At 37.7% G+C, this 22,626-nt stretch overlaps 1 protein-coding gene across 3 annotated transcripts in view; it reads left to right on the top strand.

Moving 5' to 3' along the window:
• The first annotated feature begins 215 nt into the window (after positions 1-215).
• atr (ATR serine/threonine kinase) overlaps positions 216-22,626 on the top strand; it is a 53,852-nt gene continuing 31,441 nt past the window's right edge. For 2 of the 3 annotated variants that reach the window (XM_031902385.1, XM_031902384.1), the window contains exons 1-14: positions 216-324; positions 1,531-1,622; positions 2,766-2,915; positions 4,046-4,929; positions 6,069-6,253; positions 7,986-8,180; positions 9,407-9,615; positions 12,024-12,176; positions 12,557-12,755; positions 14,914-15,170; positions 16,776-16,966; positions 20,056-20,156; positions 20,568-20,739; positions 21,759-21,929. In XM_031902385.1, the coding sequence (XP_031758245.1) occupies positions 263-324; positions 1,531-1,622; positions 2,766-2,915; positions 4,046-4,929; positions 6,069-6,253; positions 7,986-8,180; positions 9,407-9,615; positions 12,024-12,176; positions 12,557-12,755; positions 14,914-15,170; positions 16,776-16,966; positions 20,056-20,156; positions 20,568-20,739; positions 21,759-21,929 (3,021 nt within the window). In that variant the 5' untranslated portion in view covers positions 216-262. The remainder of the gene's footprint in view (positions 325-1,530; positions 1,623-2,765; positions 2,916-4,045; positions 4,930-6,068; positions 6,254-7,985; positions 8,181-9,406; positions 9,616-12,023; positions 12,177-12,556; positions 12,756-14,913; positions 15,171-16,775; positions 16,967-20,055; positions 20,157-20,567; positions 20,740-21,758; positions 21,930-22,626) is intronic. The other variant, XM_031902386.1, reaches the window with a different exon arrangement.

Genomic DNA, 22,626 nt, shown 5'->3' with positions numbered 1-22,626 from the left:
AAAAAAGGCTTATACTAGTATTAGTGATACTAGTTACAATTTGCAGCATTGCCTTGAAAACAACACACGGAAACGCCGATAGCTGTAACTCATGACAAAGCATAGAAAGAAACGCAGCAAGTTACAGCTGAGAATGTGCAAACGAATATACAGGAAGTTTGGACACCAGGGCCTCCGTACCGTGTTTTTCTCCCGCCTCCGTTACGCAAATTCGGATTCTGTAGTTTTTGGGGGGTTTTAGCTCTGGGACTGAGCCGGTACCATGGCTGCTGACCCCGGGCTCGAAATGGCCTCCATGATCCCGGCCTTGCGGGAACTTGCCAGGTAAAAGCTCCCGGGCTGGACATGACTTCGGGCTGCCAGTAGTTGTGGAGACAGTTCCACCTCGCCAGGTGTTTCACAGCTGCAACTCCCTGTATCCGCTAGCTAACCGGGGTGCCGGTGTTTGATTATTACATATAGAAAGACCTTATGTGCTTCAGTATGTGACTATGACTGGCTACAGTAATGATGGAGAGGAAACATGGCTCAACTAATCCCTCTTGCAAGTCTTGTTGGGCTAATGATTTCTCTGTGACTTGAGGCATGTGCTGTTCTTCAGTACTGGGTTTGATACTTCCTTGTGTTCCAGTGAGTAAGTCTGCAGGGATGTGAGTGCAAGCAAATGTATAAATTCACTGCTTGCATCCAACAAGTACCAGCAATGAGCTGCATAGTAACAAGTGACAGCTAAAGTGATGCTCACACATACAGCCCTGTTTGTTAAAAGAAATGACAACTTTAGGTTCCAGCGAATAGATGTTTAATAAGTATACTATACAGTTAGACAGCAACTGAGTTACAGCTGATTTTAGTATTCTCAGATTTCAACCACAGCACCATCAATGTCCTCCAAAGGTTATCTGCCGAGAGAATCATGTCTAATGGATATCCACTGGTGCAACATTCAACAAGGGTATTAACCCAGTACATTCCTTGCTGGAGCCTCACTAGGGCTTTCTATATCATGCTGCTACTGTATACTTAGGATTTAACTATCAGCCGGCTATTCCATATTCCCTGTCCCTCAGGCTGCTGGGGGGGGGGGGGGTTCTATTGTCGAAGCTGACTCTGCAGCTGTAGTTGGGTCTAGGAATGTAGAGGACTCAGTGGGGTCCCAAATAATAAAAATAATAATAATTACATATATTAGTAAAACAGGACACTTTATTATAGGGTCACCAAAATAAATTTTTGGTCGCAACTAGTGACATTGCCTGGGGCCTACACCTACCACAGGCCACGGACACACATATACACTCACTTGGGGGAACCACCTGACACTTCTGTACCAATAATATTTTAACCGTCAACAACATATTGTATACATTTTAAAGAAACATTTACCCAGTCTGACAACTTTATAAGAAGTTCCATATTAAAGTAGAAAGAGTTTTTTGCTGTGAGGCTGTCCATCCATATTGTCTAAGAAGTTAGTGAATAATTATTTATTTATTGAATATAATTAACCTTCCATTTCTTAATTAACAGTGCGGAGGCAGATGAATATAACACTATTGTTCAGAAACCAAGACAAATCCTTTGCCAGTTTATAGACCGGATTCTGACAGATGTGGACGTTGGTATGTCTTTTAATTTATATGTTGCATTACATTCTTACAATGCTGACTCAGTTATTTGATCCAAAATGCATCTATGTATTAATGGCACACTTGTTGCCCAGGTGCAGTAAACCATAGCAACCAATAAGATTTTTACATTTAAACAGGTGGCCAGTAAATGCCACCTGCTGATTGGTTGCTACAGATGTCTAGACCTTATATAAACTTATTATAGGGGATGGCCACCTTTTTTAGATAGATTTAGATTTAAATTAAAATATTATAACAATAATCACACCGTGATTGACAATAGAATTAATGGTATGCAGATTGATGACACAGCGACTGAGCATTCTCAACAAGTCATTTGACAAATTTTCATGAAAAATTGAGAAATGCATTTCACTGCCCTCTAAAGGGAGATGATCTGTCTCCTTTTGTCCTAAATTTGTCTGGAGCCTTGCACTGTCTGGTTGAATGTGCTGTAAGGGTTACTGTGTCTTTTTCCAAATCTGTTCCAACAATAGGGCAGTTTAACGTATACACAGAATCTCATAAGCATCTAATGAAATAGCTCATTACTTTAATTACTGACATGCTCATTTGTAAATATCCTTGAAACATGCATAGCGATACACATTATTAACTATTGTGTACGAGTGAAATGGTATGTTAAACCTACATTAAACATACAAGAAAAAAGGTTTCTTGTTTATTTTACCTTCCTGCTAAACCCTTTTTTTCCATTGTGTGGGATTTATCTGGAGACTGTAACATAGACTGATCTATCTGTTCTTATGTGTTTGCACAGGCACCCTTTTATTGGATCTGCTCATGCTTGGTTTCCAAAAACGGGAAGGTCTTAGGGTAGCAGGGATCAAATAACAAAATGATAAATATAAATATGGGCTTGGGGGCTCACCTATCATAGAAAAGCTGAAAATTAGTTCAAATATATTGCAGCTGTATATAAATAATATGTTATAAAGTGCCAGATGGCTGAGCTGTAAAACAACTTTCCTACTAAGAGACCTCCAGGCATCTAAAATGTTTAATCTGCAGGGTTTAAGGGTTCATTGTCTGTGATCGTTCTTATTGTACTGTTTAGGCTAATTGTCATGCAGAAAAAAAAAATCATTATCGTGTATTTCTGTTTGATTATAGTTGCTGTGGAGCTGTCAAAGAATACTGATTCTCAGCCAAGTTCTGTAATGTTGCTGGATTTTATTCAACACATTATGAAATCTTCACCATTAATGTTTCTCAGTGCAAATAATGTTGATCAGTCTGCCGAAACCAATCAGAACTGTGTTGGTGAGTTTTTTTTGACTGTTCATTGGGGATCATTGGTGGCTACTCCAGATAAATGGTTAATGGAGAAAAAAAGGTGAAAACTAAACACTGTACTGCTCTGTTAAAAGAAACACTGCTTTTCTTTCCTTCTATTCTGTACACATGAGCTTCTGCATTAGACTTCCTTCTCTCAACTCAAACCTCCAGGGCTCGGGCTTGAGCATGAGCAGCTTGCTCCCTTCTCCCCCCCCCCCCTCCTCTCTACTGTAATCTGAACACAGAGATGTAGGCAAGGAAATGAAGTCAAACAAAACTAAAATGGAGAAAGCATCTAGGGCTGTTTTCTCGGGTATGGTAAAGCATTTTTTAGAATAAACCTTTCCTTCTTCGATAGGCAGCTCATGCTTTCATTTGTCCCTTAAAGCGATATGTGCGGGTAAAGGGCATTAAAGGAAAACGTAAAGCTTTACATTTTTGTGTATATGGGTGTCTTGTTCCTATGTATATTGGTATAGAATGCACAGTGTTTGTCATATTAATGGATCAAAATGGGTATTCCTGCTTGCATAACACAATTCCATGTCAGACCTTACTAACCACAGTCCTATCCGTGATACACAGAGTTACTTATTTCTCTATATACAGCTTCATATGTTTAACACAAAGTAGACTTCATTAAACATGTTAAGGCTTTTTTCTGATCACAAGGCACAGTGCTAGCATCAAATTTTGATTTAGAATCATGGCAATTAAAATGCACCAGTTTTAGTCTCTCTATGCTCTGTACAATAGTGTGCAAGGTGCAGTGTACTGTGAAGGAAGGGAATGTTGTACTGCACATCTGCCTGGAGCTACTGGTATTTCTAGCATCAAATACTCAATCAAAGATGTTATTCATTATGTGCCATCGGGAGTCCTCTCATTGGTACTGTTAATTTACTAAATGGGACACAAGTTTTGCGCCTGTATTGATGAATATGATGTATTGTGTTGGGATGCTTTCTAAAAACACATTATGGGTAAAAAAAAATTCGCAAATATCTCTGGAAATGTGATTATTTGCAGTGATAATGACTCATATGTTATCTGTGAACACGTATTTATATGTGAAAAATGTTCTGACTCACTTTTTTTTTTTTTTTTTTTTAAAGCATTTAGCAACTGGATCATTTCCCGGGTCCTACGCATTGGGGCTACACCAAGCTGCAAAGCTTTGCATAGAAAAATTGCTGAAGTCATCCGCTCCCTGCTTTTTCTTTTCAAGAACAAGAGTCCTTTCCTATTTGGTGTTCTTACAAAAGATTTATTACATCTTTTTGAAGATCTTATCTGCATACATGAACAGAACATGGAGCAATCCATAGTTTGGCCTGTGACCGTCTCTAGATTTCTAAGCAATGCATCAGAGAACCAAGCTTATTTGCGATGCGCTCCATTTCAACTATTAAACATGCAGTGCATTGAGCCTTTAGAATCCACTCTGCTAATGGTTTTGATGGATAATGAAAATGATATCTTTCCGGTGTTTTTCCAAAGGCAGAACCTCCTTCTTTGGGGCATCGGGTGCTCTCTCTTGGACTATGGAACTACACCACTTAAGATACAAGCGTTACATTTTTTAAGAGAACTAATAAAATTAGGGGGTCCACCAGAACAGGGTGCATATTTTTTCTTTATTGTTTTTTTTGGGATACTAACTTATATAAAAGACATGGATTTAGAAGAACTGTCTCTCTATGAGATGCCACTTTTAGAATTAGTAAGGGTTTTGTTCATATTTGAATCTAAATCTTACCTAAGCATTGAACCTGTCTATCTAAACATGTTGCTGGAAAAACTTGCTGCTCTCTTTAAAGCAGGTATCCTGAAGAATATTCAGTCAGCTCCCCTAAAAGAAGCTCTTTGCTATATGGTCCATTATTTCCTTAGTGTTGTACCTCCAGGCTATGAATCTGCCAAAGAAGTTCGTGAGGTACATGTTCGCTGCATCTGTAGTGCTTTTGTTGATGTCCTTGGACTTCAGAGCAAACAAGAAGTAAGTAGAGATTACAGATTTCTTAGTACAGTACTCAAGTATTTTTGGTTGTTCATTAGCTTTAATGTATAGTACCATATTTTACGGTATCTTTTATTCCATTGTATGTTTACAAACATCATAACTAATAGACAAATCTGTTTTCATCCTTCTCTGTAAAGACTATTTCATCTATGAGAGCATCCACACTGTATTTTAGGAGCAGTAAAGTCATGTGGTTGTGGCACTCTTTGATGCTGCACCCAATACAGGGATTGCTGATGGTGTGCCCATTCTAATTTTTTAGTAACCAGAGACCCCCAGATTCCAGTGAAATTGTGCACTGCCTCCAGAAGTGCTGTTGAATTGAGATAAAGACTATACAAGACTATAAAAACTATACACTCTCACCGTGTACCCTGCCATCAAGAACTTTTGAACATGTGAAATTGAAATTGGTTGCACATTTGTTTGGGGCACATTTACATGTGAGAATCCTGTGCCCTTTTTCCTGTCTAGCTGCAAAGCACACATTAATAATGCGAAGATAGAAAACATGACTAAAAATGGGGAAATGGTTATTGGATCTGATGTAGATATGATTGGTTAGGGAGATATGACAAATGTAGGGCAGAAATGGCTAAACTGGGGTGATAAGATTTAATATGGGTTCAGCAGCCTTGATGCTGCTTACAGCAAGAGAATTTACTTTTTATTAGACCTGGGTGCAGTGTCTCAGGTAGGTAATTCCTTTTAATGTGAATATAAGAATAATAATATTAACAATATTATACTGTTGGACACAATATGGACACATTAAGGACACATTACTGCTACAAAAGTGGATGGGGTGTACAGATGTAGGCGTGGCCAGATTTTCCATGCAGTGCAGACTCACCTGATCATGTGTTCCTAGGGTTCACACTGAAAATCTGATTATGATATATAGATAGATAATATATATGTGTAAATATATATATATATATATATATATATATATATATATATATATATATGCTTTGCATTTTCTACAAAAATCCTTGTTCCTCCTCTTATTTCCTCTTATTTCTAATTTATTTCATTCAGCAACTTAATTTTTACAATCTGCTCCACAGTATGCTTATGTTTGTCATTGTCTGTATAACTTTTTCTTTTAACAGTACTTGGTTTTCCCCCTTCATGAAGCATTAAGAGTAGAAAGTTTGGCATACATGCAGCAGCAAAGCATGCAGCCCTTAAGCACAGACTCAGAGGGTGGTGGGAGCAGCAGCAGCGATGAAGTTCAGGAGAAGCGACCACGTCTAAGCCTAACTGCAAAACCCCTGAGGAGGAACATACCATCAACGTAATGATTTTACTTAATACAAGACCTTATGAGACCTATGTTCTGTCTGCAATTTGAAAGCAATTCTGTGAAGTTTAAGATTATAATTTAGTACAATTTCTCTATAGAGTGTATCTTACTCCTCACAAAAAAGCTAAAATATACCAGGGTGCATCAGATATGTGTCCTAAATGTTCAAACAATGTGGGTACTTACTACCGTGTTTTTTGGGAGTGCCCCCTGATACGGGCTTTCTGGAGGGAAGTGTTGGCATACAAAGAAAGTACACTATATTTTCCGAACATTCTTTCCCCCAATTTGTGTCTTCTGGGGGTTGTGGGAACGCTATCTTAAGGTGGCCATACACGTAGCGACTTCGATGGTCGCATGAAAGATCGTTTCCACCCTCCACTGACGTTCAGGGCTGAATCATCCAATATGGAGGTAGAAACAATAGAAATTCTACCTTCTTTAATTGAAGGCGCCCGATCAAAATCTTTTAGCCCACCCAATCGATGAGACAACCTATATCCACAGCCTTTTGCGATATAGGTCGCCTCGACAAGCCCGCCATAAATGTACCGAATATCGTACGAAATATCCAATACAATATCATCGATGCGTGTATGGCCAGCTTAACCTATGTGCAACTATACAATGTACTGAACACCAGTGCTTTTAGTTACTTCCTTGTCCATCTTGAAGCTCCTTCCCCCTTTTGCTTTCTTAGCACTCCTTCTCTCTCTGATTATAAAGACTTCAAATAGGTGCCTACTGGGCATGCTCACTGCCTCTGCTCCAATTAAAATCATACGGGAATGCCACACCTTTTTGGGGTCATCATAGTCGGAGAGAGAAGGAATGCCCAGAAAGCAAAAGAGGACAGAGTTTCATGCTAGACAAGGAAGTAAGTAAAAGAACTGCTGTTAAGTTTGTAACAGAAACAAAAGCAGGGAGAATGGTATGTTATTCTGGGGGCTGTAAAAAGTAATTTTAGAGATTTAAAAAAAAAAAAAAATGGTTTACTTATTCTTTAATGAACAGCTAATTTTGTTGCTGAAAAAGAATAAAAAGAAAAGTGTGTGTGTGTATGTGTATATATATATATATATATATATATATATATATATATATATATATATATATATATATATATATATATATATATATATATATATATATATATAATATGGTGTGGCTCTGCCCAAGGTTAAAATAGCCTCATTTGGAGGAATATGAGGTAATATGAACAATACAATATTTGAAATGTTTACTTGAAAAGCAAAAGGCTGGCCAGCCTGCTAATATCTTATTATCAATATCACACCAATAAATATTAAAAACTATACAAAGTAACCACCAATCTATCCATAGATAACACCATAAATGCATTCAAATGTGCCTCAAAAAGCAGTACAATCTCATCAATAAACAAAGTTACAAAAAAAAAAAAACCTCTGCTTATATGAAAAAACAGAATAGACAGAAAATAGTTGCAAATTAATAATATGGTTATCCTTATAAAGTAATACATCTGAAAGGTGTAAATATGTAAACAGACAGCAACTGATATTAATAAGTTGTGATAAGCTAATTTGTCCCGTTTCGCCATAAAATTTGCGAAATGCGCTTCGCCAATGGCGAAATGCGGAAATTCATTGCGAATCCATGCCTGGCGAAAAAATTCGCTCATCACTATAAATAAGCAATGTAAATGATCAGTGTTCAAAGTCAATATTTTTCTTGATGATAGACCTGCACCTGTGGATATGAAGACAAAGAGCATGCTTTGGAAAGCAGTGAGTGCAAAACTCTCCTCTCTTTTATGCAAATTGGAAGGCGATGAGGTTTCAGAAGAAGAGATGGTTTCTTTATTGGAGGGTGTCAATACAACTATATGTGTTGCTGCTCTCAGTATAGTTCATATCTTCGCTAAAAATTCAACACAGTAAGTGTATGTGTATGTGCTTGCATTTGATGTTTTCATGCTACTACTATGATAAGCTGTCATCTGGTAGTATTTATAATGTTTTACAGAATAATAATACAGAAAGTTAGTTGCTTTATACTGGTACAGTGACTAATAAATGATACTCAATGATATTAACATTTAATATTTAGTACAAACGTAAATGTTCTATCTGCAGGGTGTGATAACTCCAGCTCCTGCAATGTACGTTCGGTGCAGCTCGGTGCCTCACACTAAATTACAGTTTACCTCTGTAGGCTGGATTTACCTGACACTGAGAATTTAGTACATACATATTTATTATTGCAAGAAGTGTCTGCAATATATTTATTGCATGCATTTATTACAGTAAGATAAAGGCAGCCCTCTTCTATCTTCATACTTTACATTGCAGCCTCTCTGTGCTTCTTTCTTGAATGTAATATTAAAGGAGTTGTTTGCCTTTGTACAACGTTCACGAATGTAACAGTTCACATTAATAGAACAATCTTAGCCATATACAAAGTTAACAAAAATGTGCAGCTGAAGAGAATCATCCCTTTGCTGATCCTTTAAGTCTACGCAGACACTACAGTCACCTTTTTACTTCCTTTTATGATGTAACGCATAGTACTGGCAGCAGACTTAACTCCTATTGGCTGTGTCTCCTGTCAGTCTGTGCCTGTGACAGTGCTGTAAATCTAACATAACAGTATGTTAGATTTGTAATATGCTGAGTCTGTTTATCTGTGTCATTGCAAGGGAGAAATTAGCCAATGGCCTTTTAATTTATGCAACTGGTTAGAGTACAGAAGCAACCAATGAATTGGTCCAATAGGAAAAAAGTACGGCAAAGCCTGGATGTGATGATGTAAGCAAATAGGAAGTTCTTATTGCATCAGGTTCAAAATAGGCCATTCTTATCCCTTCAGAAAACTGAGCAGAGAGACAGGAGCAGGACTGATTTAACAGGTATAAAATGTAGCTTTTACAGTGGCATTTTCTAACATGCTGAGATCATTGTTGGTGGTTTAATAAGATTTAAACATTGAAGGTGAACAACCCCTTTAAGCCCTTTACTCCAGTTTTGGGCCATTGAAATTGCTGAGGTTCTTTAAGTAGTTTAGGGTTAGGTCTGTCCTTTTGTCCCTAGTTACAAATTATTTGAAACTCTTAATGTTTTGTTGTCCTGTGTAATCCTGCTTTGTACTATTTTGTGTTCACAGCACTAATCAGTCAGTATCTGACTTGAGCAATACTTCTGGCATTCAGTTGGTAGAAATGGTACCTCAGGTTTCCTGGGTCAGTCCAGAGGATATACTAAAAATACTTAAAATTTGCAGAAAGATTCTTGATTCTGCACACCAGCGAGCCAGTATAAATGACATTCTGATGAAGATAATCAAAATATTTGATGCAATACTCTACATTCATGGTAAGCAGTAATATTGATTTTTTGTTGTTTATAGACATGTGGATATAGACGGGGATTTTCGGAGACATATGCTATTGGTATAAAAAGGCACACTTTATTATAGTGTCTATTTGCATAACAATAAGCAGAATTGCATATATAAGAACAATAAAAAAACAACACCACGAGCCAAAATACTTCATGATCACTTTATAGGGGAATTAAACACAAACAATTAATATGGCTATAAATGCAGTATTCTCTATACTTAGCTTATTGCACCAGCCTAAAGGTTCAGCATCTCTGTAACAGGCCAGACCTTTAATATTGTCACAGGAGCTCCCCATCTTGGGAATGTGTCACTTGTGTCATTGTGTAGTTGTATTTATTCCCTTGAGCCACCCATCCTTTGTTAATACTTTTGTGTATAGTTACTGCTAATTTGGATGTCACTGAAGCACCTTTTGGGCTAGTAGCTCTCTGTGTTTTGAAACAATTTGCAGTTGGTGTTCATTTTTAATTTTTTGTGGTTTTTGATAAATTTATCTTCTCCAGTTTGGAATTATGGTTGTTAGCATTCAGTTACCCTAGCAACCAAGCAGGGAAAATGAAAAGCAGAGAGCCCAAATAATAAAAAGTAAGTGTAACCCGGTGTAAAGCCAAACCGAGCCTTTTGTAGGTTGCCAGTCCACATAGGGGCTACCAAATATCCAATTATAGCTCTTATTTGCAACCCCCAGGGACTTTTTTCATGCAAGTGTTGCTCCCCAACACTTTTTTCATTTGAATGTAGCTCACGGGTATAAAAAGTTGGATATCCCTGCCTTAAAGGGACAGTATACCACCCTTTTTTAACATGAGCTCAATTATAGCACTTGTACTTAACATACTTCTTGCCTATTGTTTTAATTCCGAAATTCCTATGGTTTCTTTTCCTGTCACTTTCTGATCTCATGAAGGTAGGGGTTTGTTTGTTTAAAAGTAGGTGGGAGCTCTGAACAAACTACCCAGTTTATATAGGAAGGGGGAATTGAGTTCAGTGAACTTAGCCCAACTTTCAATTTTGTGCTCTGTAAAGGCAAAACATAGGAAAATTGATTTGTTCAACTTAAAACGATAGGCAGAATGTATTTTCATCACAATCCTATTTAATGTGCTAATTTTCCTTTTTCTTTGTGATATTAAAATAGTGCCTTATACTTGATCCCAGCTAAGATATAATTAATCATTATTAGAAGCAAAACAATCCGATTGGGGTTTTTTAAATGCTTAAATCATTTCTTAACACAATAAATATGACGTGTTGAAATTACATTATGTTTTAATTAAAAAAAAATCCTATTTCTTTTGCCATTATAAAGCTTTAATTTGAAAGTTGGGCTATTTTCACTGACCTTAACCCCCCCCCCCCCTTCCTTTTTTAAACAGAGCAATTTGTTCAGAGCTCCTTATCTGCCTTTGAACAAGCAACCTCCCTAAGGGCAGTGGTACTTGGGGAAATTAGCCGCCCGCAACAAATCTCCCTTGTTGCGGGTGACTAATCTCCCTGATATGCAGTCCCACCGGCTTGACTGTAAATCGCCGGTGAGATGGCATATGCGGCACCGTGATTTCCCAAAATCGTGGAAGTTTCCTCTCAAGGCAACTTCCATGATTTCAGGAAATCGCAGCGCCGCATATGCCTTCCCACCAGCGATTTACAGTCAAACCAGTGGAATGGCATATCGGGGGGATTAGTCGTCTGCGACTAATCTCCCTGTCTACCACGGCCTTAAGAAGCAGCCTTTAAGCAGCTCATTATTAGGGGTTTCTCAGTGGACTGGTGATTAGTTTTATCAGTTGCTTTGAAGTTCATTTTATCAGTAAGTGACAGGAACTAGTAAAGTGAAACTGGCTTTGTATTCTTGTTTAGTGCCAAAAATAACGTAAACCATAGATATTTCTTTATTAAAACAATAGGCAAAAAGTATGTTCAGCACAAGCCCAATTCAATAAGCTCATTTTGAAAGGGGTGTATACTGTCCCTATAAGCCCTAGCAAGTACATAGGTATTAGGGTGAAGACCCACAGAGCTTCTAGTTGCAGCTACTTTTTCTCGGCCACTAATCTCCAGAAAATTCCCTGTCATAGACAATACTGAGAATTGTCTCTGTTAAAACACACCTAGAGACAATTATGATCAGCATTGTCTATTTTAGTAGCCGTGACAAGTAGCTGCTACTAGTAGCTCTGTGTGTATTCACCCTAAAGCTTCTAAGCTTGATGGCTGCACAACAAAAAGATTGTAAATAATTCAAAAACCATAAAAAAAGACCAATTGAAAATTATACATCATACTAAAAATAAAACTGTTGTATGTTTTATGGTACATTTGAATCTACAGTCTCCCAGAGTTACCCGCTTCCTTACAATGTCTCTTGTGCTTTTAGCAGGAACTAGGTTAAATGACGAAACGCTTAAAGATTTGTGTGCCATGATCTCATTACCCTGGTTTCAGAATCACTCAAATCATGCTTCGTTTAAAGTGGCATCATTTGACCCAGCGTTGGTGACATTAAGTGAGCAGATCAGCCAACATTTCTGTAAGTTTTTTTTTTTTATGTTAAATATGTGCGCACCCCCTGAAATCTTCTTGCTTATAAGCCTTGTGTTGCGGCCCTGATATCTTTGTTACTTTAGTACAGGTATGGGATCGCTATCCAGAAAGGCTGTCTCCATTATAAGCAAATAATATGGACTCCATTCATAATTGGAGTCTATAATATAAGACCACCCTGAAACATAGCATCTATGGTGCTATCGCAAAATTACATTAATGTGGGTGCCTTAGATTCTACATTTGCCAGCACATAAAGGTTTTCTTATATTTTTAGTTACATAATAAATATGCAATGTTTTGAGATCTAAATGTGATACTAGTTCAGAAGTCAGTGTCTTGGTAAAAATGTGTTCTTTATTCCAGCACCTGAAATTCAGTCTCAGCTTGTTTTCCTCCTGTGCCTGTTTCCAAAAATGTTATGCCCTGAATGGAGATTAGCAGTGTACCACTGGGCATTGGATAGCCAACATGAGATTGTCCGTGCCCGCTGCATCAAAGGATTCCCTGTTCTTCTGTGCAATATTAGCCAGCAGGGGTATGGTCCAATTCCCAAGATTTTAATGTAAGTAATGTTAGCTTTACAACACCTTATACATTGATGTGGCTTACACTGATAGTACCTTATATACTGTTGCTGAATACATTATGATTGAAACAATGACATAAATATGATATCCAAAAAACTCAAAATGCTATCAAAATAGTTATATTTTAACACATATTCATCTTTGACATTTTGGATGTACTGCTCTCTCTGGCTTATTTATGCTTGCTTTGAAACCAATGAAAAGCAGATTTCTGGTAACTGCTTTATACTTGTTACAGGAGTTGTATTATACTTGTTACAGCAGCTGATTTATACTGTTTGGTGTATAGCATTAAATCACTGCCATGTCCTTATTTTGGTTTAAATGAATATGACCACTTCATAATGTCCCCTTTTTTAAATATTGCACTTTTAATTAGTGCTAGGCTGTTTTCTGTTGCTTATATTCAGGTTTTGTAAAAATAAGATAAAGAGAACTTTATGGCAATAAACATGCCCCCAAACAGATATAATATATTTTTTCTTCTAGCTTAGCTGAGATTCATATTTCGCTACCTCCCTTAACTTTTGTTTTTGTTGCAGACAACACTGTTGTGCTGTCATTTCAAATCTGAGACCCATACTTACTTAGCTTGGTGGTCCAGGAAATTAATTCTAAGACTTAAAGGGGATCTAAGTCAAAAAAACAAAATTCCTTTTTCAGATTCCTTACTTAGAAAGAAACCTATCTCCAGTGGTGCAGTTTGGCAGAGGGCCGGGAGGACTTGCTGGGGGTTGGGGTTGTCGGTAGACTTTATTTCTCTATTTATTCACTCACAGATGATTGTTTTTCCAGATGTAAATGCAATTTTCCAATACTTATCTGATAAACTTGTTATTTTCATGGTCACAGAATTTTCTCAAGATGTAAATACAATTTTCCTATAATTATCTGATAAAGTTGTTATTTTTAGGGACACTGAGTTTATTATAGTATATTTAAATCTCTTGCAGTCTAATTATCACTACACTAATATAAATGCCATAGCCTAATCACATTGATCAAACTGGAATGGAAATTACACACTGCATGTCTAAAAATAGCTCAGCTATTCTTAGAAGAGATTATAGAGTTACCTTTGTAACTTAAGTCCCTCAATTTACATTTTTTTAAGGAAGTGCTACTTTCTTAACAGAGAACATAAGCCCCCCCCCACTGTTGCTGTTATTTTTTTTAATGTATAGGGCCCCATGCTCTTTCCTGTACCTTTCAATTGAAAACTGCCTTCTGAATCACAAAAAGAAATGCAGAGCTGTGCATCTTGGCCTGTGTCCGTTCTGGCCTGCAGGAAGTGCAAGGGATGGATACAGGCCAAGATAGTGGCTGGTTTATATTACACTTTAAAATGTTTAGTGCTAGTTGAATGTACAAAGTATTGGTTCTATATTGATTCCCATGCAACAAGCTACATGAATCTAAAAATAACTTGCCTTTAAAAATGTTTATATGCTACAGTACATGAGCTGTGTACATATCCTTAGCCTAAAGTCTCAGGAGATAAACTCTACGTTAATAAACTCTGATGGAACATACTAGAACTGTGACACTGGCCCCAATTAGACGCACATGACTGAGAGCCAGAATATTTTATTTTCAAAACTCACCTGGCCTGGAAATTGTTAAATAATACAAGTTAAATGGTCATTAAAAGTTTCCTTCCATATGGGAAATCTATTTTTTTCTTGGCCATCCTGTTAAAGCATAGATTATTAAAAGCGATGGACAGGCTAATAAAGAGTTAATTTCAAGCTGCAGGCATACCTTCAGTTCTCTCAATAGTGCCCTTAAGTCTCCCAATATTTCTCCTGTTCAGATGATCAGAAGCCTATGAAAATTCCCATAATGCCACGCTCCTGCACCAAGTCCAAGACCCCTGTACATGCACAGTTTGTAAGACTATGAGGAAGCTTTCTGCTGAATGGCTCACATCACACATTCCTAAGGGGGGGGGAGGGAGTTCTTAGCATTCTTGACGGAGGGGGGAGCAGGAGAGAGGAGAGAGCTGCACAGACTCTGGCACATATACATTTCTGATAAAGCTTACTTAGTTTTTACCTTTCCTCCTGTAACAAGTAAACATTTGTATACATAAATGACATTATATGCACCACTTAATCACATGGCTTTTTATAGTGAACGTTTGAATGATGCCTCTGAGTTGGTGAAGAGGGAGTTAGCCAATGCAGTGGGTATGTTTGCCTCTGGCCTTGCTAGCGGTATTGAGCTGCAGTATTCACCTATGGCACCTACAGCAGCAGCATCTGACTTCCTTTGTAGCAGCCTGAGAGTTACTGCTTTACCTTCATCTGAACAATCTCGTATGACCGCCTCTACATTAAAACCATTCCTGGCACTGCTTGATCGAAACATGCCAAGCTCCGTCAAAATGGGTAGGTCATTTTAAATCATGCACTAAGCACTGGATGATCAGTTCTGTCTTTATTTACAGCTTTTATTCAGTTGGCCTCATTCATTATATTGGGTGCAACTACAAGATGCACATGTGTCATACCCCATACACTTCGGAGCAGATTTATTTAAATTTGTATTTGTGTAATTGTCATGCTTTTTCTGTACCACAACTAAACTCACTTTTTAAAAAAGCATTTGAATATAAAAAGTGCAATAACTAAACAAAACTGCAAAACTTATAAGAACATGAAAACCTTGAAATCCTTGTTTTTGTAAGAATTTTTGAGCAATTACATATGATAAACCTCCTGAAAACCTCAAAGCAAATAAATAGTTGGATAAAGACAACTACCATTGACTTCTGAATGACCTCAGAAGTTTTAATATTGTGAAGTGCTGTAGTAGAGTTTTTCATGGTTTTTATACATAATAAATATTGAGTTTTTGGTGGAGTATTAATGTTAATGAGGCACTCGGCTACAAGGGAACCCTTTAACACCCACCATTGACCAGGCATAAAGTAGAGCTCTTTTGCATATTGTGATGTGCCTACTGACTTTTAAGGTGCTTGAAGGTTAAAGATTTGCTACCTGACCCAAAATGAAGAAGAAAATAGCACAGAATTTTGCACTTTGCCTCAGTTTGTAAAAAAAAAAAATAATAAGGCAAACATCCTAGATGCAGGGTAGGGTCAGAATTAAACTAGTCAAATGGCATGTCCATACTCACAACCAGCCTGCTACAGGTATTGAAGCCCCTTTAGACCAAAATTGAGAATGTATTGATTATGCAGGCATTCATATCAAAGATTAGGTCCTAAAATAGTAAAAGAGTTTGAAAAAAAGACATATGTCCATTAAGTTCAACCTTAATGCCCATATATAATCCGCCTAACTATATATATGGGAAAATCAAGCCCACCCGATTGACATCAGGCTATATTTTGCCCAGATATCTTTCAGGTAGGCCCATCGGAGAGACCACTAACAAGGCAGGTAAGCTGCCAATTCGCAACTTAAATCTGTCTGTATATGGCCTCCTTTAGTAACATAGTTTTCTTCTCCCTGCAGCTAGTCATTAATTAAGTAATTTGGTCAACCATTATCTGGACCCTGTTTATGGGAGATCTGACAAACTGGGCAAATAAAGTACAGATTTTTCTTTATATGGCCTGTGTTAAAATATTTTACCCCTTCAGAGAAATCTACTTACCTACAAACTCCATCATCCTGTAACATTATCAACACATCCTTATCAAGAATAAATAGTTCTCTTAAATTATTTTTAAGGTGGAATGTTGTTATTCTAAATCTACACTGCTTAAGAAACAATGTTTATAAATATGTATTTTTCCTACTGTAAACAGCTTACTTAATCTTTGGGTTCTAACACACAAACTGGATACATTGCTTGTACCACAGAAAATTCTTTGTTTGAGTAACCATATAACTTTTACTCTCTATAAAACATAAGGCATATTTGTGGAACGTATTTATTAAACATCCATGACAATTTGGAGTATGTTTTGCTACATATAAAAAAAGTAAAATATGGATTTGCTGATTTTTTGTTTTTACTTGCAGCATTTATTGAAAATATGCCGATGCTTTTTGATCACCTCTCTTTTGAGAAAGATGATATTGATTCCCGAACTGTAATTGAATCGTTGTTAAACCTAATGGAGGATCCGGACCAGGATGTAAGGATAGCTTTTAGTGGGAACATAAGATATCTGTTGACATGTGCAGAATATGAGGAAGGATATCTAAAGGAGGTACGGTCTTTGTTCAGATGCTTTGTTTTATTTCTTACTAATAGTGACCTAAACTCAGAATAACGGATGGATGAACCTCAATTACTTGTGACAGAGTATTTTTGTGAATATTACTGTATGCGCTTAATGTTTTATCAAAATAAGCAAATGTAAGAATCTTGTATTCTATAAGGTTGCTTTATTTTCAGTTGCTTGCTTATTTATCTTCTATTCTGGCTTCCAAATTATATCCAGGTTGCTAGGTTAATTAAACTCTAGCAACCAAATTGCAGTTAAAATTTCAAGTTGGTAGGCAGAGCACTGATTCAGAGTGATGAAATCACTTTAAAGGTGGGCAAACATGTTGCGATCCAGCCCTAGGGCCAAGTGATCGAATTAAAATGACAGGCATAGGTGCTGTCGGTCCAAGGATTGCATCAACGAACAGATGTGGTCCCTTCTTCGATAGGAAAATCAAATCTGCCCCATCGAGATCTGCCCAATTTTAGGCAAGATTCCGGTTGGATAGGCCCAACGGGGGTGCTCAAGCACGAGCAGATAACCTGCTGAATCGGTCTGAAGGACCCAAATCGGCAGCTGAAATCATGTATGGCCACCTTAAATCATAGTGATTACAGCAGATATTACTGCTGATCTTTAGAAATGGTAAGCTACCACCATTTGGAGTACGGGTCATTCCACTCATGCCTTAAGTACTTCATTGGCTGTCCGCCATCGAGCATCAGCTGAGCCGGTCTCTAGTACCACTGTCTGGTCTGCTGTCCACACCTTTTCCAGATTTTACAGGATTCACACAAAGTCCTCAGCTGAAGGTAGCTTCGGGAGGAAAGTGTTGCAGGCCATTGTTTCCTGAACACAGATAAGGGATTAGGACCCACTTTCATGGGGACATCCCCATGGTGCCTGTGTGTTTTTGAAAATCCTCATAGAAAGATATACAGTGGTGTGAAAAACTATTTGCCTGATTTCTTATTCTTTTGCATGTTTGTCACACAAAATGTTTCTGCTCATCAAACACATTTAACTATTAGTCAAAGATAACACAAGTAAACACAAAATGCAGTTTTTAAATGAGGGTTTTTATTATTTAGGGAGAAAAAAAATCCAAACCTACATGGCCCTGTGTGAAAAAGTAATTGCCCCCTGAACCTAATAACTGGTTGGGCCACCCTTAGCAGCAATAACTGCAATCAAGCGTTTGCGATAACTTGCAACGATTCTTTTACAGCGCTCTGGAGGAATTTTGGCCCACTCATCTTTGCAGAATTGTTGTAATTCAGCTTTATTTGAGGGTTTTCTAGCATGGACCGCCTTTTTAAGGTCATGCCACAACATCTCAATAGGATTCAGGTCATGACTTTGACTAGGCCACTCCAAAGTCTTCATTTTGTTTTTCTTCAGCCATTCAGAGGTGGATTTGCTGGTGTGTTTTGGGTCATTGTCCTGCTGCAGCACCCAAGATCACATTCTCCTTCAGGATTTTTTGGTAGACAGTAGAATTCATGGTTCCATCTATCACAGCAAGCCTTCCAGGTCCTGAAGCAGCAAAACAACCCCAGACCATCACACTACCACCACCATATTTTACTGTTGGTATGATGTTCTTTTTCTGAAATGCTGTGTTACTTTTACGCCAGATGTAACGGGACACGCACCTTCCAAAAAGTTCAACTTTTGTCTCGTCGGTCCACAAGGTATTTTCCCAAAAGTCTTGGCAATCATTGAGATGTTTTTTTAGCAAAATTGAGACGAGCCTTAATGTTCTTTCTGCTTAAAAGTGGTTTGCGCCTTGGAAATCTGCCATGCAGGCCGTTTTTGCCTAGTCTCTCTCTTATGGTGGAGTCGTGAACAGGCCTGCAGTTCTTTAGATGTTGTCCTGGGGTCTTTTGTGGCCTCTTGGATGAGTTGTCTCTGTGCTCTTTGGGTAATTTTGGTCGGCCGGCCACTCCTGGGAAGGTTCACCACTGTTCCATGTTTTTGCCATTTGTGGATAATGGCTCTCATTGTGGTTCGCTGGAGTCCCAAAGCTTTAGAAATGGCTTTATAACCTTTACCAGACTGATAGATCTCAATTACTTTTGTTCTCATTTGTTCCTGAATTTCTTTGGATCTTGGCATGATGTCTAGCTTTTGAGGTGCTTTTGGTCTACTTCTCTGTGTCAGGTAGCTCCTATTTAAGTGATTTCTTGATTGAAACAGGTGTGGCAGTAATCAGGCCTGGGGGTGACTACAGAAATTGAACTCAGGTGTGATAAACCACAGTTAAGTTATTTTTTAACAAGGGGGGCAATCACTTTTTCACACAGGGCCATGTAGATTTGGAGTTTTTTTTTTCCCTTAATAAAGTAAATCTTGATTTAAAAACTGCATTTTGTGTTCAATTATGTTATCTTTGACTAATAGTTAACGGTTTTTGATGAGCAGAAACATTTAAGTGTGACAAACATGCAAAAGAATAAGAAATCAGGAAGGGGGCAAATAGTATTTCACACCACTGTATTGTGTTTTGCAAGGTGGTCATTAAAGGGGAACGCCGTCTTTCGAACAAAGAAACCCCTAATATACCTATCGCTGTAATCTATTCCTTCAAAAAGTATAAATAAAACCATTTTATATGCTCAGATCCAGCTACCAAACAAAATCTTCTCTTTCTGCATCATTTGAAATCTTGGCAGGGGAGGAGGGACTAAAACATTGATGTTATAATTAGTAACAACTTCTCCACAGCTTACAGACACCATGCAGAAACTACATAATCCACAATACATTGCACTGTGAAGTTCCTTTCCTTATTGATATCACGTGTGCAGGGGATTGTGGGATGTAGAGGATGCAGGCTGAATGTAGGTTGACTACTGTTACATTTTTTTTGAGTCTCAGAGTAGTCAGACAGCTCAGCAGAAGAACAGGGGGACAGGCTTAGGGAACTGTTCCAAACCATATTATTACATTAAAAATCATGAAACGGCTGCATATTGTTTAACTGATGTATATTGCAAAGCTGCTTGAAATTATGTTTACTTTACAAGAAGCTTAAGTTGTGTTTGGGTGGATGTTCCCCTATAGTAACTGTATTTTCTAATGGGCAGATTCTAGTCTCAAGGATGAAAAAAGCATACACAAATGCCAAGATGTCACGTGATAATGAGATGAAGGACACTCTAATTCTTACAACTGGTGATATAGGAAGGTGAGTTTGCTTTTCTAGACTGTTGTTGTGTTGTATGCCCTTAAGCTGATATTTCTGATATTTCATGGTATTTTTACCAGTAAACAGTGGAAGCTGCCACCTATCAGGAACCGTCTCAGGGTGATTGCTGTGCAAGTCAAAGGGTGCACTTTGGCATCTTGATGTCAGGGTACTGATTTTAAAGGACAGTATCCACTTGTAGTGCTTTCAAAATAATTAAACTTTTTGAATGGCTTTGAGGTTTTCTACTACACCTAATACCTGCTTATAGAACATTATCTTTCCCCTTACATGATAATAAAAGGTCTGCCAACAAATTATAGATTTGCTTATATTCTAAATGTTACAGCATAAATTGAGACCCAGAAATGTATGCATGCACTGTTTACATATCTAGTTTATTTTGTGCAGGGCAGCAAAAGGAGAGTTGGTACCATTTGCATTGTTGCATCTGCTGCATTGCCTGCTATCAAAATCCACATCTGTGGCAGGAGCATCTTATACAGAAATCCGATCTCTTGCAGCAGCAAAGTCCACCAGTCTGCAGATTTTTTTTAGCCAGTACAAGAAACCAATTTGCCAGGTAAGAAAAAAGTATACTATTTTTTTTAAAGGGGGATTATGTCATTATTGGTTCTGTATAATGGAAAATGCGTACATGGTTTTACATATCTTTGTTCCTAGCAGTGGGAAAGTGTATTTTAAATGTAACATAGTAACATAGTAAGTTGGGTTGAAAAAAGACATACGTCCATCACGTTCAACCATATATAACCTGCCTAACTACTAGTTGATCCAGAGGAAGGCAAAAAACCCCATCTGAAGCCTCTCTAATTTGCCGCAGAGGGGAAAAAATTCCTTCCTGACTCCAAGATGGCAATCGGACCAGTCCCTGGATCAACTTGTACTAAGAGCTATCCCCCATACCCTTCTATTCCCTCACTTGTACTGAGAGCTATCTCCCATAACCCTGTATTCCCTCACTTGCTAAGAATCCATCCAGCCCCTTCTTAAAGCTATATAATGTATCAACCAGTACAACTGATTCGGGGAGGGGTAGGTTAATTACTTAAAGTTATGGTAAATTAATTTTCAAATACAATATGTTGTATATGTTAATATATACATGTAAAAAATACAAAGCAACATAGTACTATTTCCCAGTGTTGATAGTAATTTGCTCCTGGATCAGTACATTACACACAGGTTGTGTACTTTTAGACACTCACTGTTAAGCTAGATTTCTCTAAAAAAACTGCAGCATTTAAGGTAAGGGCAAGGGCATGTAGCAGATTGTCCTCTGTTCCTCTTTGTTCCTCTGAAGATCCACTTTGATGCACTTCATCCACGTTCCACTTCAGATTTTTGTGCCAATTTCCACTCCCTTTTGTTCTACACAGGCGGATGCCAGGCCTGTCAATGGAGCTAGAGGAGTGAGCACATTAAAAGTGGATCTGCTGTATACAAAACACGGTGGAGAATAGCATTCAATCCACTACGTGTGCCCCTGCCCTAGGCAAGAGATTTGAGAATTGTTGTGTTTTTGCAATTTGTAGTGTTCTGTCTAGAATGTAAGCTAATCAACAATTGTTTTTTTTCTAGTTTCTTGTAGAATCGCTTCATTCAAGCCAGGCAGCCCTTCTGACCAACACACCTGGCCGAAGCAGTGAAATGCAGAAGCAAGAGGCAGCACATCATAGAGAAGCTGCACTTGACATTTTATCTGAAATAGCAAATGTATTTGATTTCCCAGACTTAAACCGCTTTTTAACGGTAGGTATAAAATAAAAGGCGAAAGAGTTGTTTTTATTATATTTATTTATGTGCAGTAGGCACATTTTCAGTTTTTCAAGGAAATCAATTCTGATACCACAGCACAGGGCTTAATTTGCAAGAGAATTTATTTCTGTGCAGATCACATGTTTTGTTTTTTTTTTAAATTACATTTTATGAGCTAATCCCTGAGAGGGAACATCAGTTTATGTAATACACAGTGGCACACAGTTAGCAGCTTAAAATAAGTGTATAAAAGATGACTGAATTTTAACATAATCTTCCATCTATTTCACTTTTTCCAGGATACCAGTTACAGGATAAGTAAACCTTCAAATAAGTGAAAGTAAAATTCATGAGAGTGCTATTCTAAGCACTTTTTCAGTTCACATTTAATATTTTTTTTAAGATTCCAAGGCATTAAGGGATATATGTACTGTTAATATGAATGCATTTTAGTAAAACAGCGCCACCTGCTGGTCAGTTTCTGACTGATCTAGTTGAGAAATTTGAGAAGAAAGAAAAAGGGCTTGGCCTATTTTCCTTCCGGTTAGAAAAAAACATTAGAAACCTCAGTTAACATCAGGGCCGCTGCTGGCCAAATGGGTGCCCTAAGCAGAAATTTACTTTGGTGCCCCCTCCCCCAAATATTACGGAAGTAAAAATAGAAAGTACCCCCAATTGCCCCCATAAACAG

Source organism: Xenopus tropicalis, chromosome 5, assembly GCF_000004195.4.
Source record: "Xenopus tropicalis strain Nigerian chromosome 5, UCB_Xtro_10.0, whole genome shotgun sequence".
NCBI lineage: Eukaryota > Metazoa > Chordata > Amphibia > Anura > Pipidae > Xenopus > Xenopus tropicalis.
This window is presented reverse-complemented; position numbering and strand designations above follow the sequence as displayed.